At 38.6% G+C, this 17,577-nt stretch overlaps 1 protein-coding gene across 11 annotated transcripts in view; it reads left to right on the top strand.

Annotated features, from left to right (window-relative positions):
- The window catches only part of LOC143299541 (inositol 1,4,5-trisphosphate-gated calcium channel ITPR1-like), a 139,474-nt gene extending 133,227 nt beyond the window's left edge, over positions 1-6,247 (top strand). For all 11 annotated transcript variants that reach the window (XM_076612815.1, XM_076612813.1, XM_076612814.1 and 8 more), the window contains 2 exons: positions 418-579; positions 969-6,247. In XM_076612815.1, coding sequence (XP_076468930.1) covers positions 418-579; positions 969-1,061 — 255 coding nt within the window. In that variant the 3' untranslated portion in view covers positions 1,062-6,247. The remainder of the gene's footprint in view (positions 1-417; positions 580-968) is intronic.
- Positions 6,248-17,577: the final 11,330 nt, after the last annotated feature.

Raw genomic sequence — 17,577 nt, forward strand, 5'->3', positions numbered from 1 at the left:
ATCAAAGAAAAAAACAAACCCCAAAAAACTCTAACAAATGACAAAAAAAACGTACTAAAAAGAACCCTTGCAATTGACTGCCATAGGACCAGAACCTGGAGTGGTTCCCAAGGATGTGTGTGTGTGTGCTTACATGTGTTTGTGTGTGTGTGTGTTAGTGTGCGCATGCGCGTGTGTGTATGTGTATGCATCTTTGTGTGTGGAGCATTCTATCAAACCATCAGCAATGCATTCCCCATCGAAAAAAAAAACAACCAAAAAATTCCCTGACAAATGACTGCAGCAGAACCGGAACTTGGAGTGGTTCCCGAAGATGTGTGTGTGTGCGTGAGTGGGTGTATGTGTGGAGCGTCCAACAAAACCTCAAATGATGCATTGCCTAACAAAGAATAAACGCCTGCCACATACCTGCCACAGGACCGGAACCTGGAGTGGTTCCCCAGGATGCGGGCCATGTCTCTGACTGCGGAGGAGACAGAGGGGGAGCAGAACGAGCTGCGCAACCTGCAGGTACAACTGGACTCCACCAACCGCCTGGTGCAGACCCTGTCACAGCAGCTGATGGAGCTCAAAGAACAGGTGAGGCTGCGCAGGTAGTCACACACCTGAATGAAACAGGTGGTTACAGGTAGAAATGTACCTGAAAGAACAGGTGGGCTTCAGGTAGAAACACAAATGAAAGAACAGGTGGGCTACAGGTAGAAACACACATTAACACTTGGTACCCCATCATTGCTGGTGGATGGATGTATGTTGGGGATAGTGTCAGAACTGCAGGGGGATTTGTATGGGTGTGAAGGAAAGGTGTGTGTATACACTGATAACTCCTCTTAACTCTTTTAAATGCACACACTTGGCCCATCAAAGCAAAGTGTATGGCTGATATTTGTCTATGGTCAATAATGTATAGCCCTCTAAACTACATTGCAAGATAGTACAATGGAATTTTTTATTATTTCCATTTTCAGATGAACGAGCAACGCAAACAGAAGCAACGATTTGGACTGATGCAGCAGCCTCCCCCTGTGCCCATGTCGTTCGGACTGAACCAGGGGTTGTAACTCTCAACAGAGCATTCGGCTTGTCAGTTTTTGAGGGTTGTCAGCCCTTTACTTCTTTCGACAGACTGCTTTTTGCCAAAGTTCACTTTTGAGTGTCAGTGACAAGCTCGACTTTCACCAAATATTGATCTACAGTCTTGTTGCTGTTCTCATTTTTTCTCCCTTTCTCAAGACCAGTTTTTGAATTATATTGATTTTTTTTTTTTTTCAGTAGAAGTATTTTTAGGAAGATGTTTTTGAGGGCCTGTCTGCTATAATTCATCAATCACATTTATCTTATATATTAGATTTAGGTTCTTTTCATTTAATACTTTGCATTCTTTTTGTTTTCTCTGTCTCCCTGGGCATTTATTTGGAAGTAGATGTGCTCTGATGAAGCTGACTGGACTTGTTCTTTGCATCAGAAGCACTGGACTGTGTTTTGAGGGAGTGTATTCAAATATTTTTATACTTGAAATCAGTTTCCATAGATGTTTGTATTCCAAAAAAGAATTGCTCCTATTGTATGTGTGGGTAAGGTATGAGTCGATTGCAAGTTTTGGATATCATTATTTTTTAAAGAGAGAAAGAGTGTATATGTCATGCATGAGTGCACTGTCAACAGTGTGAATTATGTACTTACGCTTGTTATCTACGCTAAACCAATACTTCACCAAATATAAATGTTGCTAGGACTGCTTACATACATCGAAAAAAAAGAATCATCTTGCCAGTGAAACAGATTGAAAACCAAAGTATATGTGCATGTCTCCCTCTCTCCCTCTACCTGTCTGAGCCATTCCACTCTCTGTCCATTGCTCTCTGCCCCTCCCACCCACCACTCTCCTCCACACATCCCTTTGGCAGCTTTTGTATCTGTCAGGTGAGTTGCTGTTCAGACGTGTGTTTGTTGAGTTCTTTCAGAGAATGTTTGGTACAAACAGGGTCAGCTGTCAGGTTGTGAAAGTCCTTTGTGGCCTGTTTCACTTTCTACTGTTGATTTCTTCATTTTTCGGCATACCAGGTGTATATGATGGTGATACGATAGGCAAGACTGATAACCAAAACATTTTGATGATGAACATATTTCGGGATCATGAGCTCTGATGTGTTTTGTGATTAATGTTGTTGACAGTGACTTTTTTCGTAGCACATCAATTAACAATACTCCACAATGCATGGTACTAACCGCTTTTATGAAACATGGTGATTAACTGTACATAGTGAGGTTACTCTGTCCTGGATAGTCTGATGTCACTGTGGTGGGCTGAAAGTATGCAGTGTGGGACTGGAGTGTAAACAAAGTGAATGCACAGTTATGGATAAGCGTTTTTATCATTTTAGACAGCAAGTAGGTAGTGAGCTTGAATGATTGCTTGGAAAATCATGATAAAAGACGCTTCTGTTTTGCCTTCATTTTGATTAATTGGATGTTAGATAGTAACCAAAAAATATGAAATACTGAGATCAGAATCTGCAACAAACCTCCCCCACCCCATCCTTCTGATCATTCCTGGTTTTATCCTTGTTGTACAGCTTCCCTTGTGATCCTGAGGTTGCCTCATGTGTTGTCTGTTGTTGACAGTGTACCGTGATGGTGTGTTCTGTGTACTGTCAGCGTGAGATGTGGGATTATGTGTGCACACAGGGAATGAAAGATTGAAAACATGGAATATTTCATCATTGACTGCATTTTTAAAAACTCTATCCCTCCTCGTGAATTGACACAGGGAACAAGTTTGTTGCTTTAGTGACATGGGGTTGGGGCATAAGGTTTGGCTCAGTGACAGTGAAATTATTGGGTTTCATGGAAACTGGATAAAAGAACCACCATTGAAACATTTTAAACAAATATGTTGTTTTTTCATTTCTCATTGTCAGTTCTTTGCACACCTGAAATTTTGTTCCAGAAAAGGAGCTTATTTTAATACGGTTTCAGTCTTAAATATTTTGTTTTTAAAACCATGTTCTTTTGTTTTTAAACATGGTTTTACAGTGATTTGAATTTCAGTCTACAAAGAGTTTTAAATATTGTTTTAAGGTGGTTTAAAGAGATGATATTAATGATGAGTAAGTTTTACATTTTGTAAACTTTGACATGCAATAGAGTTGGGGAACAGTGATCTTCAAAGAATGAATTGTTGTCTTCACTTTTCATTGTTATGTCTTTAAAAATTGTCATGCATATGTATTTTTGTAATGCATGTCATTTGTAAACATTATGGTCACTTTTGATAATTTGTTTTAACGGTAGCTCTGCATTTTATAAAAGTTAATGTGAGCATGGGCAGAACGATGGGGATGAAATCTTGTGTTATCGATCTGGAGTGGGATGAACTGCAATGTTTATTTGTTGTGTCAGTTGCTGGAGGCAGGTATTCCCTTGTTATTCAGAATGCTATCACTTCTTTTATTCAGTGTTTGGCATGCAGTTCTACGCAGCCCCTTTTTTGTTTTTTGTTTTTTTTGTTTTGTTTTCTTTTTGTAATTCTATGAAGCATAAGACACACAACTTCATAATACCCATTGCTTTCTAAGCATGAATCACAGTTTTATAACCTGGCTTCACGTATGAATCGGTTTTTTTAAACCCAATTTCAAAGTGTTGATCACCATTTTTAATTTTAATTTTTGATTTGTTTGTTTTTCTGATTTTTCTTTTTATTTGTACAATACCTTGTTACTAATGTGAGTTTGTTGTTAATCTTTAAAATTTTGTCTACATTTTTGTGACTGGGAGTTTTTTGGAGATATAAGGCAATAACTCTCTACAAGGATGAAATCAGTATATATCTTCTGTGTTTGTGTCATGTCAATTTCTATCTGCAGAATAAAACAAAATGCATGAAGAACAGTGTGAAGCTGTGTTGAAGAGATACATTTTTTACCAGCTGTTCTTAAGACACTGTGCATGATTGTTAACATTCTTATAGTGGCAGATGATGTACTGAAATTCTGTACTTGTGATGAAATGCTTCTGGAACTGTGTCTGGTTAGTCTCCATGAAGACAGCTCAGTATTGTAACGACTTGATTCTGTGTGTCTGGTTATTTAACATGTTCTTAGAACTGATTTAACATGTTTAAATTAAGTACTTTAACTATGATTAACACCACTGCAGCTTTGTATTATGATATATACTTTGAAGTATGTGTGTACGCAAATATTCATGTACACCAAATGCTTATGTCTGCGCAACCCTTTTTTGGCCACTGTATACACACATGCATACAAGGACTCGCACACCTTGTATGATTTATATCCAGGCGACTGTTTTCATGATGAGAATAAAACATCTATATAAGTCTTGCATACTGTTAGTCCAAATACTTCGAACATTTTCAGACATTTTGTTTGTCCAAAATACATTGAAATTTAGATAATAACATTAATTTTTAATATTGTGGCATTGATTAAACTGTGGCATTAACAAACAGCCTTGTTGAAACGGACAGAAACAGACACTGCCTTTATCAGGTCTTCAGACTTTTTTTTTAGGTGAGAAGTTGTGTTTCAAAAATACTGTCCCATCTTCCAAGCAACGACACAGTGAGCACAATAGTAGTACCTTTACCCCCCTCCCAACCACCCATGCCTTCACCAAGGATTGTGTTGTATGTCTGGTTTCGTGGTCAGTGCCGCTGTGTTCAGTGTTGGTAGTCTTCACAATGCATTGGTTTCCTGTTGGCAGTACCCCTGTGATCCTCAGCTGTCTTTCAACACTATGAGTGATTCATAATTCTCTGTTGTCGATTCATTGCGTGTGCTTCTCGCAAGTTGGAACATGGGCAAGGGAGTAGATACATGTACTAGGTTTTGATTCTGTTTATTCATTACACACAGTTTGAGATTTTCATGAAAGAAAATATTGTTATCATCAAATTACAATTTTCTTTGATTTCTGTAATTTAAAAAAAAAAATTCATTTAGCACTTCTAATTTGTTTATTTCAGTGAATTTCTTGATTACTTTCTTTCCAATGATTAGTAAGTATGAAAAAGAAAATTGGAAATTGTATGTAAATTCTAAACCTAACATTTTTTTTGCAGTAGTTTATAACAAGTTATTCATGTTCTGACTTATCACCGCCAAGATTAATTTTTATTTTTCATATTGGTTTCTAAAATACACTTGTTGATGTACTGGTAATTATGTTGATAATCAGTAACTCCCTGCCATATGTATGTACCCATTGGAACTAGATGTCACGATCACTTACAAAGTATTGTGTGTGCTTTGAAACTGTCAGTGTCTCACCATTGAAACTGAACAGTATTCAGATGCCTGTCTGCAGATTTTTAGTTGCAGTAATTGTGTGTTCAAAACAAATGTAATGTTCAGATGATTCAGTGAAAGACATGGCTTTAGAAGTCTGTGTACATTTTTTGTCAAAGGTGACCTTCACTTTTCTGTTCCAAGTGCAAACTGTGGCATACACATGTAGCAAAATTAAATACAAGATTAAAACATCCCACATTAGCTATTTTGCTATGCTTTTGACAACTTGACAAAATGAATAGTTATTTTTTTGCCAAAACAAAAGTGTTCCATTTGGTGATGAATTCATAGGATCTTCCAAAAGCTATTGCTGGCCAAAGTTCTACCATATGTTGAAGGTTATTTAGCTAGGTCTCAGGGAGAAGATTTGACCCATGCTGCTGCAGGCAGTGAAGCTTAACAGTTGATAACTGGTTGGATCATTACAGGGTGAGATCTCTATTTTACCTGTGTGCTTGTGTGTCTACATATACTTACATAGACATACCTTTACAGAAGTAACAGTTGAAAGGAGGAAGGTCTTCACATATAGAAGTGCATGTGAGAAGGAAATGTGGCATGGTCTGGTCAAGTTTCCTTGTCAGCAGGATATTTTATTGGCATGTATTTGTTGTCTGTCTCTGTAGCCAGTTTACTTTGTTTTGTTAATGTAACCTGACATGTAAGCGTCTCATCTGATGAATAATTCTCATCGCCTGCCATCTCTGCTGGTGTTACCAAATAGTGGTAATCCTGTTCTCATGATCTGTTTTACCCTTTACACATATCAGAAGGTAAGATGTGTGTAATCCTCTGTTGTCTTGACATGCAGTGTATCTGTTCCAGCTGCAGTCCTCTGTGCTTTACATACCATTTGTCATGGTCCTCTGTTCTTTGTCTGGTGATGCACTACAATACGCAAGATTATGAAATACACTTATGAAATATTATTCCTGTGGTCTGTTCTTTATGTGAATGTCAAGGAACATAATGCTGTCTGATAAATGGTTTCTCCACTGCAATGGGAATTCATTTATAGCTAGTCTTTTTTGATGGACTATGATTCTCAAACTAGGAGGCAAGATGGTGCTTTTAGTGCTGCAGCCTTAGGGGCTTATTAGCCTTTGGAGACCATTCCAACACTGACTGTCCTAATGCCGTCTAGGCATAGAAAGAGGGGATGTAATTTGGGCAAAACAATCTCATGATAATCAAATTACAGCCAAGATAGTCAGGACAGCAGTTGCCTCCTCTGCTGAACTGATGGTCACAGTCAGACATGACTGACTATCATACATACATTCATTCAAGGAACACCTGCCATCGTGTCTGAGGCCATGAAGTGGTGCTCAGTACACAGTCTTCACTCACACCAATGTTGAACTCACTGAACACTTGACCCACCAGCCTCTGCAGGAAGCATTTGTAGATCTCTGTGCCTTAGGAATTTGGATTGAAGAAGTACTTTGTGCTGCAGTAACTGACACAACCTTGAAAATGGCCAGAAAGATGTCACAGAGAGTAGATTGTGCAAACCATCATACCAGACCAGCAATGTGTTTTAGAGGAAACAAAGAGAAATATGATTACACATACCAATACTGTGACTCACAAGCACAATAAGATACAACTGATAATGAAGAAGTTGACAGCAGAAGAGAATGAAATAACTTCAAAAAAAGGATTGTACTGTATTCGCCTAATGGGCAGAGAATGGACACGGGTTACAACACAAATCAAGACGTGAATAGATTCTCTGGTGACTGCAGGTTTAACTCTCTCTATACGAACGGCGAAAGAATCGACGTTAACAGCGTTTCACCCCAATTACCATCATCAAAATATTGCAAGCGGAACGCTCTTATACTGAAGAGGTGAATGTTGACATAGAATACCACAGTTCTGACGACGGAAGCTAAAGGTTGGGTCATTGAGACACCCACTGGACATCTGAGGGGTCTGTGTAGAGGAGAAGAGAGGACTGGCCGTACTGAGTGAGTTAACAGAAGAGATTTTATCAAGTAAAAATTGTCCTGCAAGAATAACTCCCTCAGCATGCAAAATTCTGCCTACCCATGGAGAATGCAGCCTGCAGATTTCTTACAAATTTCATCCCCATCTATACTTGCCCTGTCATGGAAAAGGATCATCTTCTTCTTTGTTTGTGGGCTGCAGCTCCCACGTTCACTCATATACAGGAGTGGGCTTTTATGTGTATGACCATTTTTACCCCACCATGTAGGCAGCCATATTCCATTTTCGGGGTGTGCATGCTGGTTATGTTCTTGTTACCATGACCCACGGAACGGTGACATTGATTACAGGATCTTTAACATGCTTATTTGATCTTCTGTTTGCATGTACACACGAAGGGGGTTCAGACACTAGCAGGGTTGCACATATGTTGACCTGGGAGATCGGAAAAATCTCCACCCTTTACCCACCAGGTGCTGTTGATGAGATTCGAATCCAGGACCCTGAGATTGAAAGTCCTATGCTTTAACCACTCAGTTTTTGCATCTGTCAAAAAGGATCAAGGTGATGAATTCCATTGCACACTTGTGGGCACACACAGAGAATGGGATGCATACACACAGGTGCAAACACTCCAGAGTGCAATGGGTTCCTGTCAGCATGGCGTAGTGAGGGACTGGTGACAATGTCCAGTACTTTCACTCCAGTCTGCTAAAGAACTGGTGGGTGATATTTCTTTCATAAAACGGGTTGATCAAAAGAGGTGTAGCTGGTGCAAGAGTTGAGAGATCAGCACAAGGACTTTGGCATTTCATGGAGGTATTTTCATGGGTACCCAGTGGATTTGTCTCCACCATGCATGCCTGGACATGCAGACATGCACATGCATGTGCCCACACATACAGTTGTTCAAACATGTGCGCACACACACAAGTGCTCATATACGTGTGGGCACACTCACTTTTACCTGCACACACATGTATATACACTTGTGCTCATATACACAAATATGTGAGTGCACATTCATGTTAACACATACATGTGAATATACATGCATGCAGTCAAGCATGTATATCATCACACGCAAACAAACTTATACAAACATGAAAGCACACACCACATGCACCCAATGCATGCATGCACAGATGTGCACATTCTTGTCCAAATGTATGCACACATGCAAATACACTACAATGTCTCAAAAATACATATTTTATTCTTTTGACAAACAGCACAGATGATTTGTTCTTCTCGCTCGTTAGATGGACACCCCAGTCACTGCAGCTAAGGCAGCTGTAGATCGAACTTCTGGGTCACTGAGATAATAAATGTAAGAATTTAACACATGTGCATATGTTTGAAACTTGGATTTAAAAGAAAAACAGTATCTGAGTGGCCAGAATATCAAAGAAAAAACACACCCCAAAAACAGAAATTAAGTGACTGAGTTGCTTTGTGTTGTTTTTTTTCAGCAAATGACGGAGACAGACAAAGAGAGAAACAAATGCCAGGTCTCCTTCCCGGAAAATATACACTTTGTATCCGGCAACCAAAGACACACAAACAATGCCAGCTTATTTAGAGAACATCCATCGTCTGGAGCAAGCATGGGTTGTTGACAGGGAGACATTATAGCCTACATATACTGATGAACAGCTGGTCAGTCACAGAAGAACAACTTTCTTCCACCATCCTGAGAACAGGTTACAGATCTAAAAAAGCTATTCCTTGGCAACCAAATTTGTCCAGCACTGAATTGCCTAATTAAAGGTAAATGCCATTTCTGGATTTGAACCCTCAACATAGCTCCTTCCCGATCATCCACCCCGGTTTGATGAGTAAAAATTGTTTCACATGAAAACAGTTGGATAAAAAGAAAGAAAAGAACAAAGCAGAATTAGTACTGGATGAAAGCATTCAATACTAACACAACACTTTTTTTCAGCAACAGAGTTTAACAAAGGGAATGTAAGCTTACTAAACAAGTAGGGTGATTTTCAAATATATATCTTTAAACGATCAGTAAAGTGAAAACTTAATAGTAATATCTGGAATCTGGAATGATACGTTGCAGTCGCAACGGGTGATGGGAGCACATGGCTTGATTAGTTAACTGGTAATACTGTACATTTTCTCTCTAAGAGCTCAGGGTGCTTTAAATGAAAGAAAATATTACAAATAACATAACTCATTCATAACCACTCTTTCTCTAAACCCCTCCCTTCCCCGTTCCCCCCTCCCCCAACCCTCTTCATGCATCCAAAGTGAGCTGATGTGGATGGTGTTGCAGAAGGAGCTTATCTAGAGTGCATGTTTTAAAAAGATGAGTTTTTAGTGAAAATAAAGTGAGGAACCTTGCATCTATCCGGACAGGGAAGGGACTATTCAAAAGTTTCACGGCTTGTTTTGAAACAGCTCAACCGAGTGTTGAATTAATATTCAAACCGATACGGCACATGACAGGCCGGCATGTGCAACAGAACACAACTCATTCGCCCCTGCAGAGTGCCTTTTTTATTGTGACGTCACATCTTGGTTCCACTTCCATGTTTGCTGCCCACGAAATCCAATGGAGGAGGCGGACGAACTTACCGCGGCTCTAAATGGTGTGTGTGCATGCTGTGTTGCGTTTACGGCATTCTGCGCGTGTTTAGCTCAAGTATGCATTGAACTGTCCCTAATTTGTGGTGTGCATCTGTTTCGTTTCAGTATTCCGGCGAAAGCCATGGAAGAAAATAACCCCAATAATGAATGACTATCTGCGGGAAGTTGCAAGAACTGGTGCAACCAGGTGAGTTTTATGTAGTTATATGCTCAGTTGACAACATTAGAATATATTGCGTGTGCGTTTTTCTTGCTTCCCCCTCATTGCTGGCATTAACATTTTGAAGTGCAGAATGCACCATCTTAAAAAAAAAAAAAAAAAAAAAATCAAACTAAAAAGAAAGTAAATTTATACAAGACCAACAAAAACAAAACAAAAAACAACAACAACAACAACAAAAAATCTGCAATGCAGAAATTTATCTTCAAAAAAGTTTTATCAGCTATCCAGTCAACTCAGAACCAGCATAAGTTACGAAATAATAAGGTTAATGGAGAGAGGGAGATACTATAATATCATTACAGTCTGAACAAGAAACAACAACAAAAACAACAACAACAAAAAACCACCTGCCCTAATTAAATGAAAAAGTTCTACTTTTCTGCTGTGTTTGCTTTTTCATTGAAATATATGGACGACATAACATGAAATAACATTTAAAAAGTGAGCCAAAAACAAAACTAGTCTGCAACAGTAACTTGAGTTCAACATTTATCATGTCATGTTGGGACAGAAGAAATCCTGCCATGATTGTAAACACAAGGTGGGTTTGATTGAAGACAAGAATTCACTTTTGATCAATTGTCTTTTAAGCATGAAGAAGATCAACCCCAAATTAGCATCTTACATGTGAATATTCATTTAAGAAACTGATATGAAGAAAAAACGATTCAGCTAACTTTACTGTTTTTCTTGAATTAGTCCTTGTCTTTGCTGTTTGAATTTCTTTTTGTAAAAAAAAAAAGAAAAAAAAAGGCAGTTGTAAATAGCTTGGATAGCTTGGATCTGTGAAAATGACCTAACAGTCTTTTTAAACATAAAACTTCCGCAATCTCATCATTTGCTAAACTGGTTCATTCAGATTAACCATTTTTTAAACCCCAACAATGACTATTAATTTTTCTGAAAGATATTAATTTTCAATACATTAAGCTTATGAGATTGAGAGCTAAAAAAAAGAAAAAGAAAAAGTTTTGGGTATTTTCCTTGAAGCAAAGTCAGGTTTGCAGCATAGATTCAGTGGCATGTGACTTCATATTGTTTTTGGAAACATGTATTATGTTGGCTGGGGAGAAAGGAAATCCATCCTTTTCAATTTTCATTATGCAGAGCAAGAAGTTTTTTCATTCTTTAATCCTTATACAGCAAACCTTGTATAATCATTAATTGTGAGTGCTTAGCAGGCTGCCGATCTTGCAGTAGTGCGACAAACATAGGGTAGTTGTCACTTCGCACTCATGACATTTTGCATGATAATCGCATGGTTCCTCAACATAGTATTTACTTTAACTGTATGATGTTTGAGGTCTTGAAGTCCTGTTCATTGATCCGTGTGGGTTATACGGCTCGTATGCTAAAGACTTTGCATGCGTGGCTTATTGGCAAGATGGATTGTACTGGTCAGGTTTCTTCTTCCAGCAAGCATCCTTGCTACTCTTGAAGGCATTTACAGAAGGTGCCAGGACCACTTCGTCTGGGAGGCTGTTCCACGTTTTGGTGATTCTTTCACTGAAGAAGTGTTTCCTGGTATCACAGTGGGTATGGTGCAGGAACAGTTTCATTGCATTACCTCTGGTACCTGCATCCTTGGGAGTTTCAAGCTTTGGTTTTTCGGTCTTGTAGATTCTGTGGACATATTTAAAGGTGTCGATCATATCCCCTCTGAGACGTCTGTGTTCCAAGCTAGGCAGGCCAAGTCGCTCCAGTCTTGCTGGGTATGGCAGTTCACTGATTGAGGAGATCATCTTTGTGGCTCGGCGCTTCATATCCTCTTGTTGTTTGCATAATGTCTTATGTTGGAGTTGCCACACAGTTTGTCCATACTCGAGGATAGGCCTTGCTAGTGTCTTGTTTAGCTGGATGAAGAGTTTGCAGTCTAAGAACTGAAAAGTTCTGTGGATGACGCATATTACACTGTTTGCTCTTGATGTGACGTTGTCAGTGTGTTGCTTATATTTGAGGTCGCTGTCAACATGAACGCCGAGATCCACTTCCACCTCACTTTCTGCCAGGGGTATTTCTGTGCTGGTTCTGGTTTCAGTGTCTGTGTGCTTCATATGGTATGTTGCTTCTGACATCCGTGTGCCAAGTTTCATCACTTTGCATTTCTGTGGGTGGAATCTCAGAAGCCAATCGTCCGACCATTTCTGAAGACTGTCTAGGACCTGCTGGAGTGATGCGGTTGATTCTTGGTCATCGCTTGCGGCATATAACTTTGTGTCATCTGCAAATAGTTTGACAGTGTTTTGTATATGTTTCGGCAGGTTATTGATGTAGATGACAAACCGGATTGGTACTAACACACTCCTTGTGGAATACCGCTTGTGACTGCAGCCTCCTCAGAGAAAGTTCCGTTGATTCTAACTCGCTGCTTTCTATCACCAAGGAAGGCTGCTATCCAATTGAGTATTGGGCCTTTTATTCCGTGGGCTTCAACTTTGCTCAGCAGACGACGGTGCGGTACTCTGCGGTATTGCTGCCATCTTGTCCTTTATGGACATAACCATGTTGTTTATCTTTTCTTTTTTTCTAACCATTTGACCATTTAATTTTTTCCAAAGCATAGCACTTAGCAGAGTAAGTACCTAAAATGGTAGAACATTCTGTACATTGACAACTGGACTGGCCCACATTCAGACAGGGAGCATCCCTGGGTTACAGAGGCAGTGAACCTGACATCAGCATCAACAAAGTGACTGATAAGCCTGTGCCACTGGTCTAAGGGTGTATATAGCCCAGTCATCTTGATTCTAGTTTGATTTTGGGTGTCTGAGAAAATGTTAATTAAAGAAGGCAGTGCAGCATGTGACCATCACCATAGCAAGGTGAAGCAGACATGTTATTGTCTTTGTTCAGTAGGATCTACTGATTGTGAACTGGATTCATTTGAATTTGAATAATATTACTATCATAATTCAGACAGAAATAAGGAATTTTGTTTTTCAGAAAATAGTTGAACCATTTACTTTTTACTTAAAAGCAAATTTGAGGTTTATTCCTTACCCTAGATTTGTGGTTATAAAATCTAAGATGTGAATATAAAAAAATAATAAACACTGATATGGGTTTTCTCTCTGCACAAATGTAAAGATATCTTTGTGTAGAAGCCCACCCCAACTTCATTGCATTTTATATTAAGTGGATCAGCACAGTAAGTCGAAAAAGACTAAACGTATGTCAAGTACTGATGGTGTGACTTGTGGTCAGGTTTCCATGGACATTGGTGAAGCCATTGCTCGTAGCCAAGATGGAAGATGTGATGTTTGAGTTTAGTGCTGACTATGCACTGTCCTCAAACGGATTCAGCGATGCCTTTGAAAAGAACAGGACCCACGTCAGAAAGGCTATGGAAAGACTAGAGGGGTTGGTGGTCAATGTTTTGTTGTTTTATTTTGTTCCTATCCTTAGGAAGCTTTATGTGAATGTCTTCTCTCATTTTCCCCTCTGACTTAATCAGTGACATGGATATTTTTGTTGTTTGTTTTTGTTTTTTTAATACTTTGATATGAAGAGACTTTGCTGATGCTGTTCTCGTCTGTATTTCATAAGTTTGTTCCATGTATTCTTGAAAAGCTCTCTCTTTTGCATTGATTTATAATGCTTGTGAATGTGTAGTATTGTAGCAGTGATGACTGAATGTATTATGAACTTATGTTCCAGTATTCCATTCACTATCCAGAGGATCTGTGAAATGGTGATGGATCCCAAAAGACACTACCATCAAGGGGACAAGTTTATGAGAGCCCTTGAAAAGGTAACACATTTATAGCTTACTGTTTTAACAAATAGTGAAATTATGATATTCAGGTTGATCGGCATAGATTCAAAATGAGGAAACAAAATTGTCCTTAGGTGGGAAAGAAGTAAGAGTATGTATATTGATAGATATAGATTTTTTTTTGTTTTTTTGGTAATCTTTATTTTTTACATGCCTTTTTTTTCTTAACATTCCATCTTTGGAAGTGTGTAAAGGTTATACCTTACTTATCTGCTGTCATCTGTGTGCATGTGTCATGTAGTGCATGCTTGCTTCTGTTACCAATCTGTACCCTATTGGTGCAGCTGCACTGCAGTTTTTGATGCACCAGCCAAACAACAGTTGAGTGCACTGTCAAATCCAGACTTCACAAATAAAATTGAAAATGCACACATCAAAAACATGTTCAGTCCCAGTGAAGAAAACAGCAAATGAGTGAGGCTAAAGCCAATAAGCTGAAAACAGCTAGTGAGAATTTAACTGAGATATTGAACTGCACGTGCCCACTGCAGTATATAATATACTGTCCAAGGGAAGCAACTGGGGAGTACAAAGTATTAACCATCTGAGCATGAAAGTCGCACTCTGGTCACAATATTCATATTACAGCTATCTTGGGAGATTTGGGATGGATTTCGTTGCTGTTTTTTTTTTTTTTAAAGAATGATAGCCATTGGTAACATTTTTGGAAACTGGTGATTAACAAGTGGCGAAGCAAGATCATTCATTGTTCATAGCCTTTTTCTCTCAAATGTTGAAGCTGTCAGTGACAGGGGAGTTGGAATCTCATTTTTAAAACGTTTAAGTCACCGGAGACTGCTGGTTTGAAACAGTGCCATTTTCAAAGCATAAGGTGGGGATGTGAGGGATTTAAAAAAAAAAATTTTTAATTTTTTTTTTAGAGGGATGGGGGAGTGGTGACTAAGAGAAAGGGGATGGGGGATAGGGAGTGACAGAGTGGTAGATATTGGGATAAACAAGTTAACCCATTTCTGTCCACCAAACCTTTTTTTTTTTTTTAGGAATGGTTGCCCTAGTTGTCTTCTGCCCACACACAATGCTGCTTTTCTTAAAAGGCCCATGATTTCCAGAGATGTGAGTCTTCAACAACAGCTAATTTGGGAATATTGTTTTCTTTTCTGATTAGAAAAAAAACCCATGACAGAGCCATGCCTTAAAAGGTTTTCATACAAAAATTAGACTTTCTGTGTTTTATTGTTTGGCAAACTAGTCTTGAGAGTGATTAATTGAATAGTCTGAATTTCAAATGTATGTCTGCTTTCTGTTTTAGAATTAAAGATATCTATGAGATGACTGACATTTGCAAACACAATTTCATATTCAGAGTGGCAGATCATTTATCTGGTTTAGCAGTTTAGGCTTTTTCGTTGCTCGAACAAAACCAGACCTTTCTTCTAAGTTTTCTCCTGTCATTTTCAGGTTTAGATGTAGAGTTATGGGTACAATACCATGAAAGAGAGTGAAAAGTTATCTGGACAAAATCTATTTGCAGATTGTTAGAGTTGGGATCACAATTCGTTCAGATGGAAAGTGAGTAAACTTTTTTTTTTTTTTTTTGTTATTTTTTTTGTTTGTTAACCACCATTGTTGATTGGCACTGACCAGTTTTATGCCACCAGAGCTTTAACTCTTTCTGGACGAAGGAATGCTCACGCATTCCTACACAAAACGTATCTGGTTTCGGACGAAGGAATGGAATAGCATTCTCCGAAAGTAAAATTCCATCATGCGCTGTACACGTGATTTTGTGATTAGCCAAGCAGAGTGCGCTATTCTTGGTCACTCCACAATCGAATGGTATGATTGGTCAGCCTGGGATGTGTGGCCCGTCTTGCACACACGCTGACAAAGTCACTGACCGGTCGTCTGCTTGCGTGCCAGCCTGTTAGCAAAGCGGGCTCTTCTCAGAATGTTGTGAAGCGAGCAAGGCAGTGACGGCAATGTTTTAGGGTTGCCGAAGTACTTGAAATGCTACAAACTGAAGGGTCGGACATTGAAGAGGTGGATGATGACGAAGAAGAAAGTGAATTTAATGCAGAAAGCGAGCATGGGTATGGTGATTCGGGGTGAAAAATTGGCAGTATTTTCTACATATGGCAAAACTGTAAAAATAAGATGAGAAATTTGATTTTTTTTATATGTAATAGCTCAACATGTAATAAACCAGTTCTGAAAGTTTCATTTTCTTACACAGTATTTTGTATTTTTTGTAATTTTTTTCCAAACCCTTACAAATGGGCCGTCTGTGGGGAAAAGCAAGGGAGAAAACTTGTCGTCCCGAGTGAGTTAAAGTAACGGCATTGTTAAACCACCCCTTTATTCACCTGTTTAACACATTTTTGCCAGCTTATTTTGTAACTTTTTTTTTCTTTATTATTTTTTGGGGGATTCACACATTCAACTTTCTTCTTCTTTTGTGTTTGTGGGCTGCAACAGGCATGTTCACTTGTATGTACATGAGTGGCCTTTTACATGTATGAGTGGGCTTTTACATATATGACTATTTTTATTCAGCCATGTAGGCAGCCATACTCCGTTTTTGGGGATGTGCAGGTGGGTATGTTTTTGTTTCCATAACTTACTGATCGCTGACATGGATTAATTGATATTTAACGTGCGTATTTGATCTTCTGTTTGCTAATACACATGAAGGTAGTTCAGGCGCAAGCAGGTCTGCACATATGTTGACCTTGGAGATCAGAAAAATCTCCACCCTTCACCTACCTGGCACCATTACCGAGATTTGAACCCAGGACCCTCAGATTGAAAGTCCAACACTTTAACCACCCGGCTATTGCGCCGCCCTTCATTCAACTTTCTAATTCTGTTTCATTTGTTTTCTGTTAAAATGAACCTTTTTTTTTTGTTTTTTGGTTTCACTTGTTTAACATCTTTTTAATGGCTTTTGATATGTTTACACAATATGTCAGTGTAACAGCATGTTGATTCAGTGTGTGTGTGTATGTGTTTTGTGTGTGTGTGTGTTTTGTGTGTGTGTGTGTGTGTGTGTGTGTTGGTCTCTTGACACCAGATAGGAACAGTTTGGCTCTTTCCACACATTCTGATAATAATGACAATGCACTCCTGGGAAGGGCACTATTTGAAAAGAAAAGATCCAGTTGGTTTACTGTTTCATTTTTACTTCTTGTTCACAAACTTTGCACTTTCATGTGACATACTGCACTAGTTTTTTCATTTTCAGTTTAAGTAAATAGGACCTTCTTTTGCTCAGCATAGAAGTTAGATTGATGCACACATCTCTCAAATGCATTAAAAAAGAAAAAAAAAGAAAAAAAAAAGATTAGCAGTGGGGCGTTAATTTAAATATACTGTGGGGGTTAATTTCTATAAAACGGATCTCACTCATATAAACGTTCCATTTTCAAATAAGACTGGGCATAAAAAGGCATTTGTGTTTTACACTCATCGTGAAAGATTTACACAGTGTACTTATTTGCACAAGTGGTCTTTAAAAAAAAAAAAAATTAAGAGAGAGAGAGAGCATACACAATTTAATGAATATTCAGTAGTGTGCATGATGTGCGATTGTTTGCTATAACATATAATTGAAAGGAAGCAAATGAGTTTCTTAGATTTTATTCAGAGAATAATTTGTGCATTAGCCTCCTTACATACTGAACAGTGTCCACAATAACCATCCAAATCAGCAGATCTCCTTTAATGTTTGCCTAGAATATTGGCTT

Source organism: Babylonia areolata, chromosome 25, assembly GCF_041734735.1.
Source record: "Babylonia areolata isolate BAREFJ2019XMU chromosome 25, ASM4173473v1, whole genome shotgun sequence".
Lineage (NCBI taxonomy): Eukaryota > Metazoa > Mollusca > Gastropoda > Neogastropoda > Buccinidae > Babylonia > Babylonia areolata.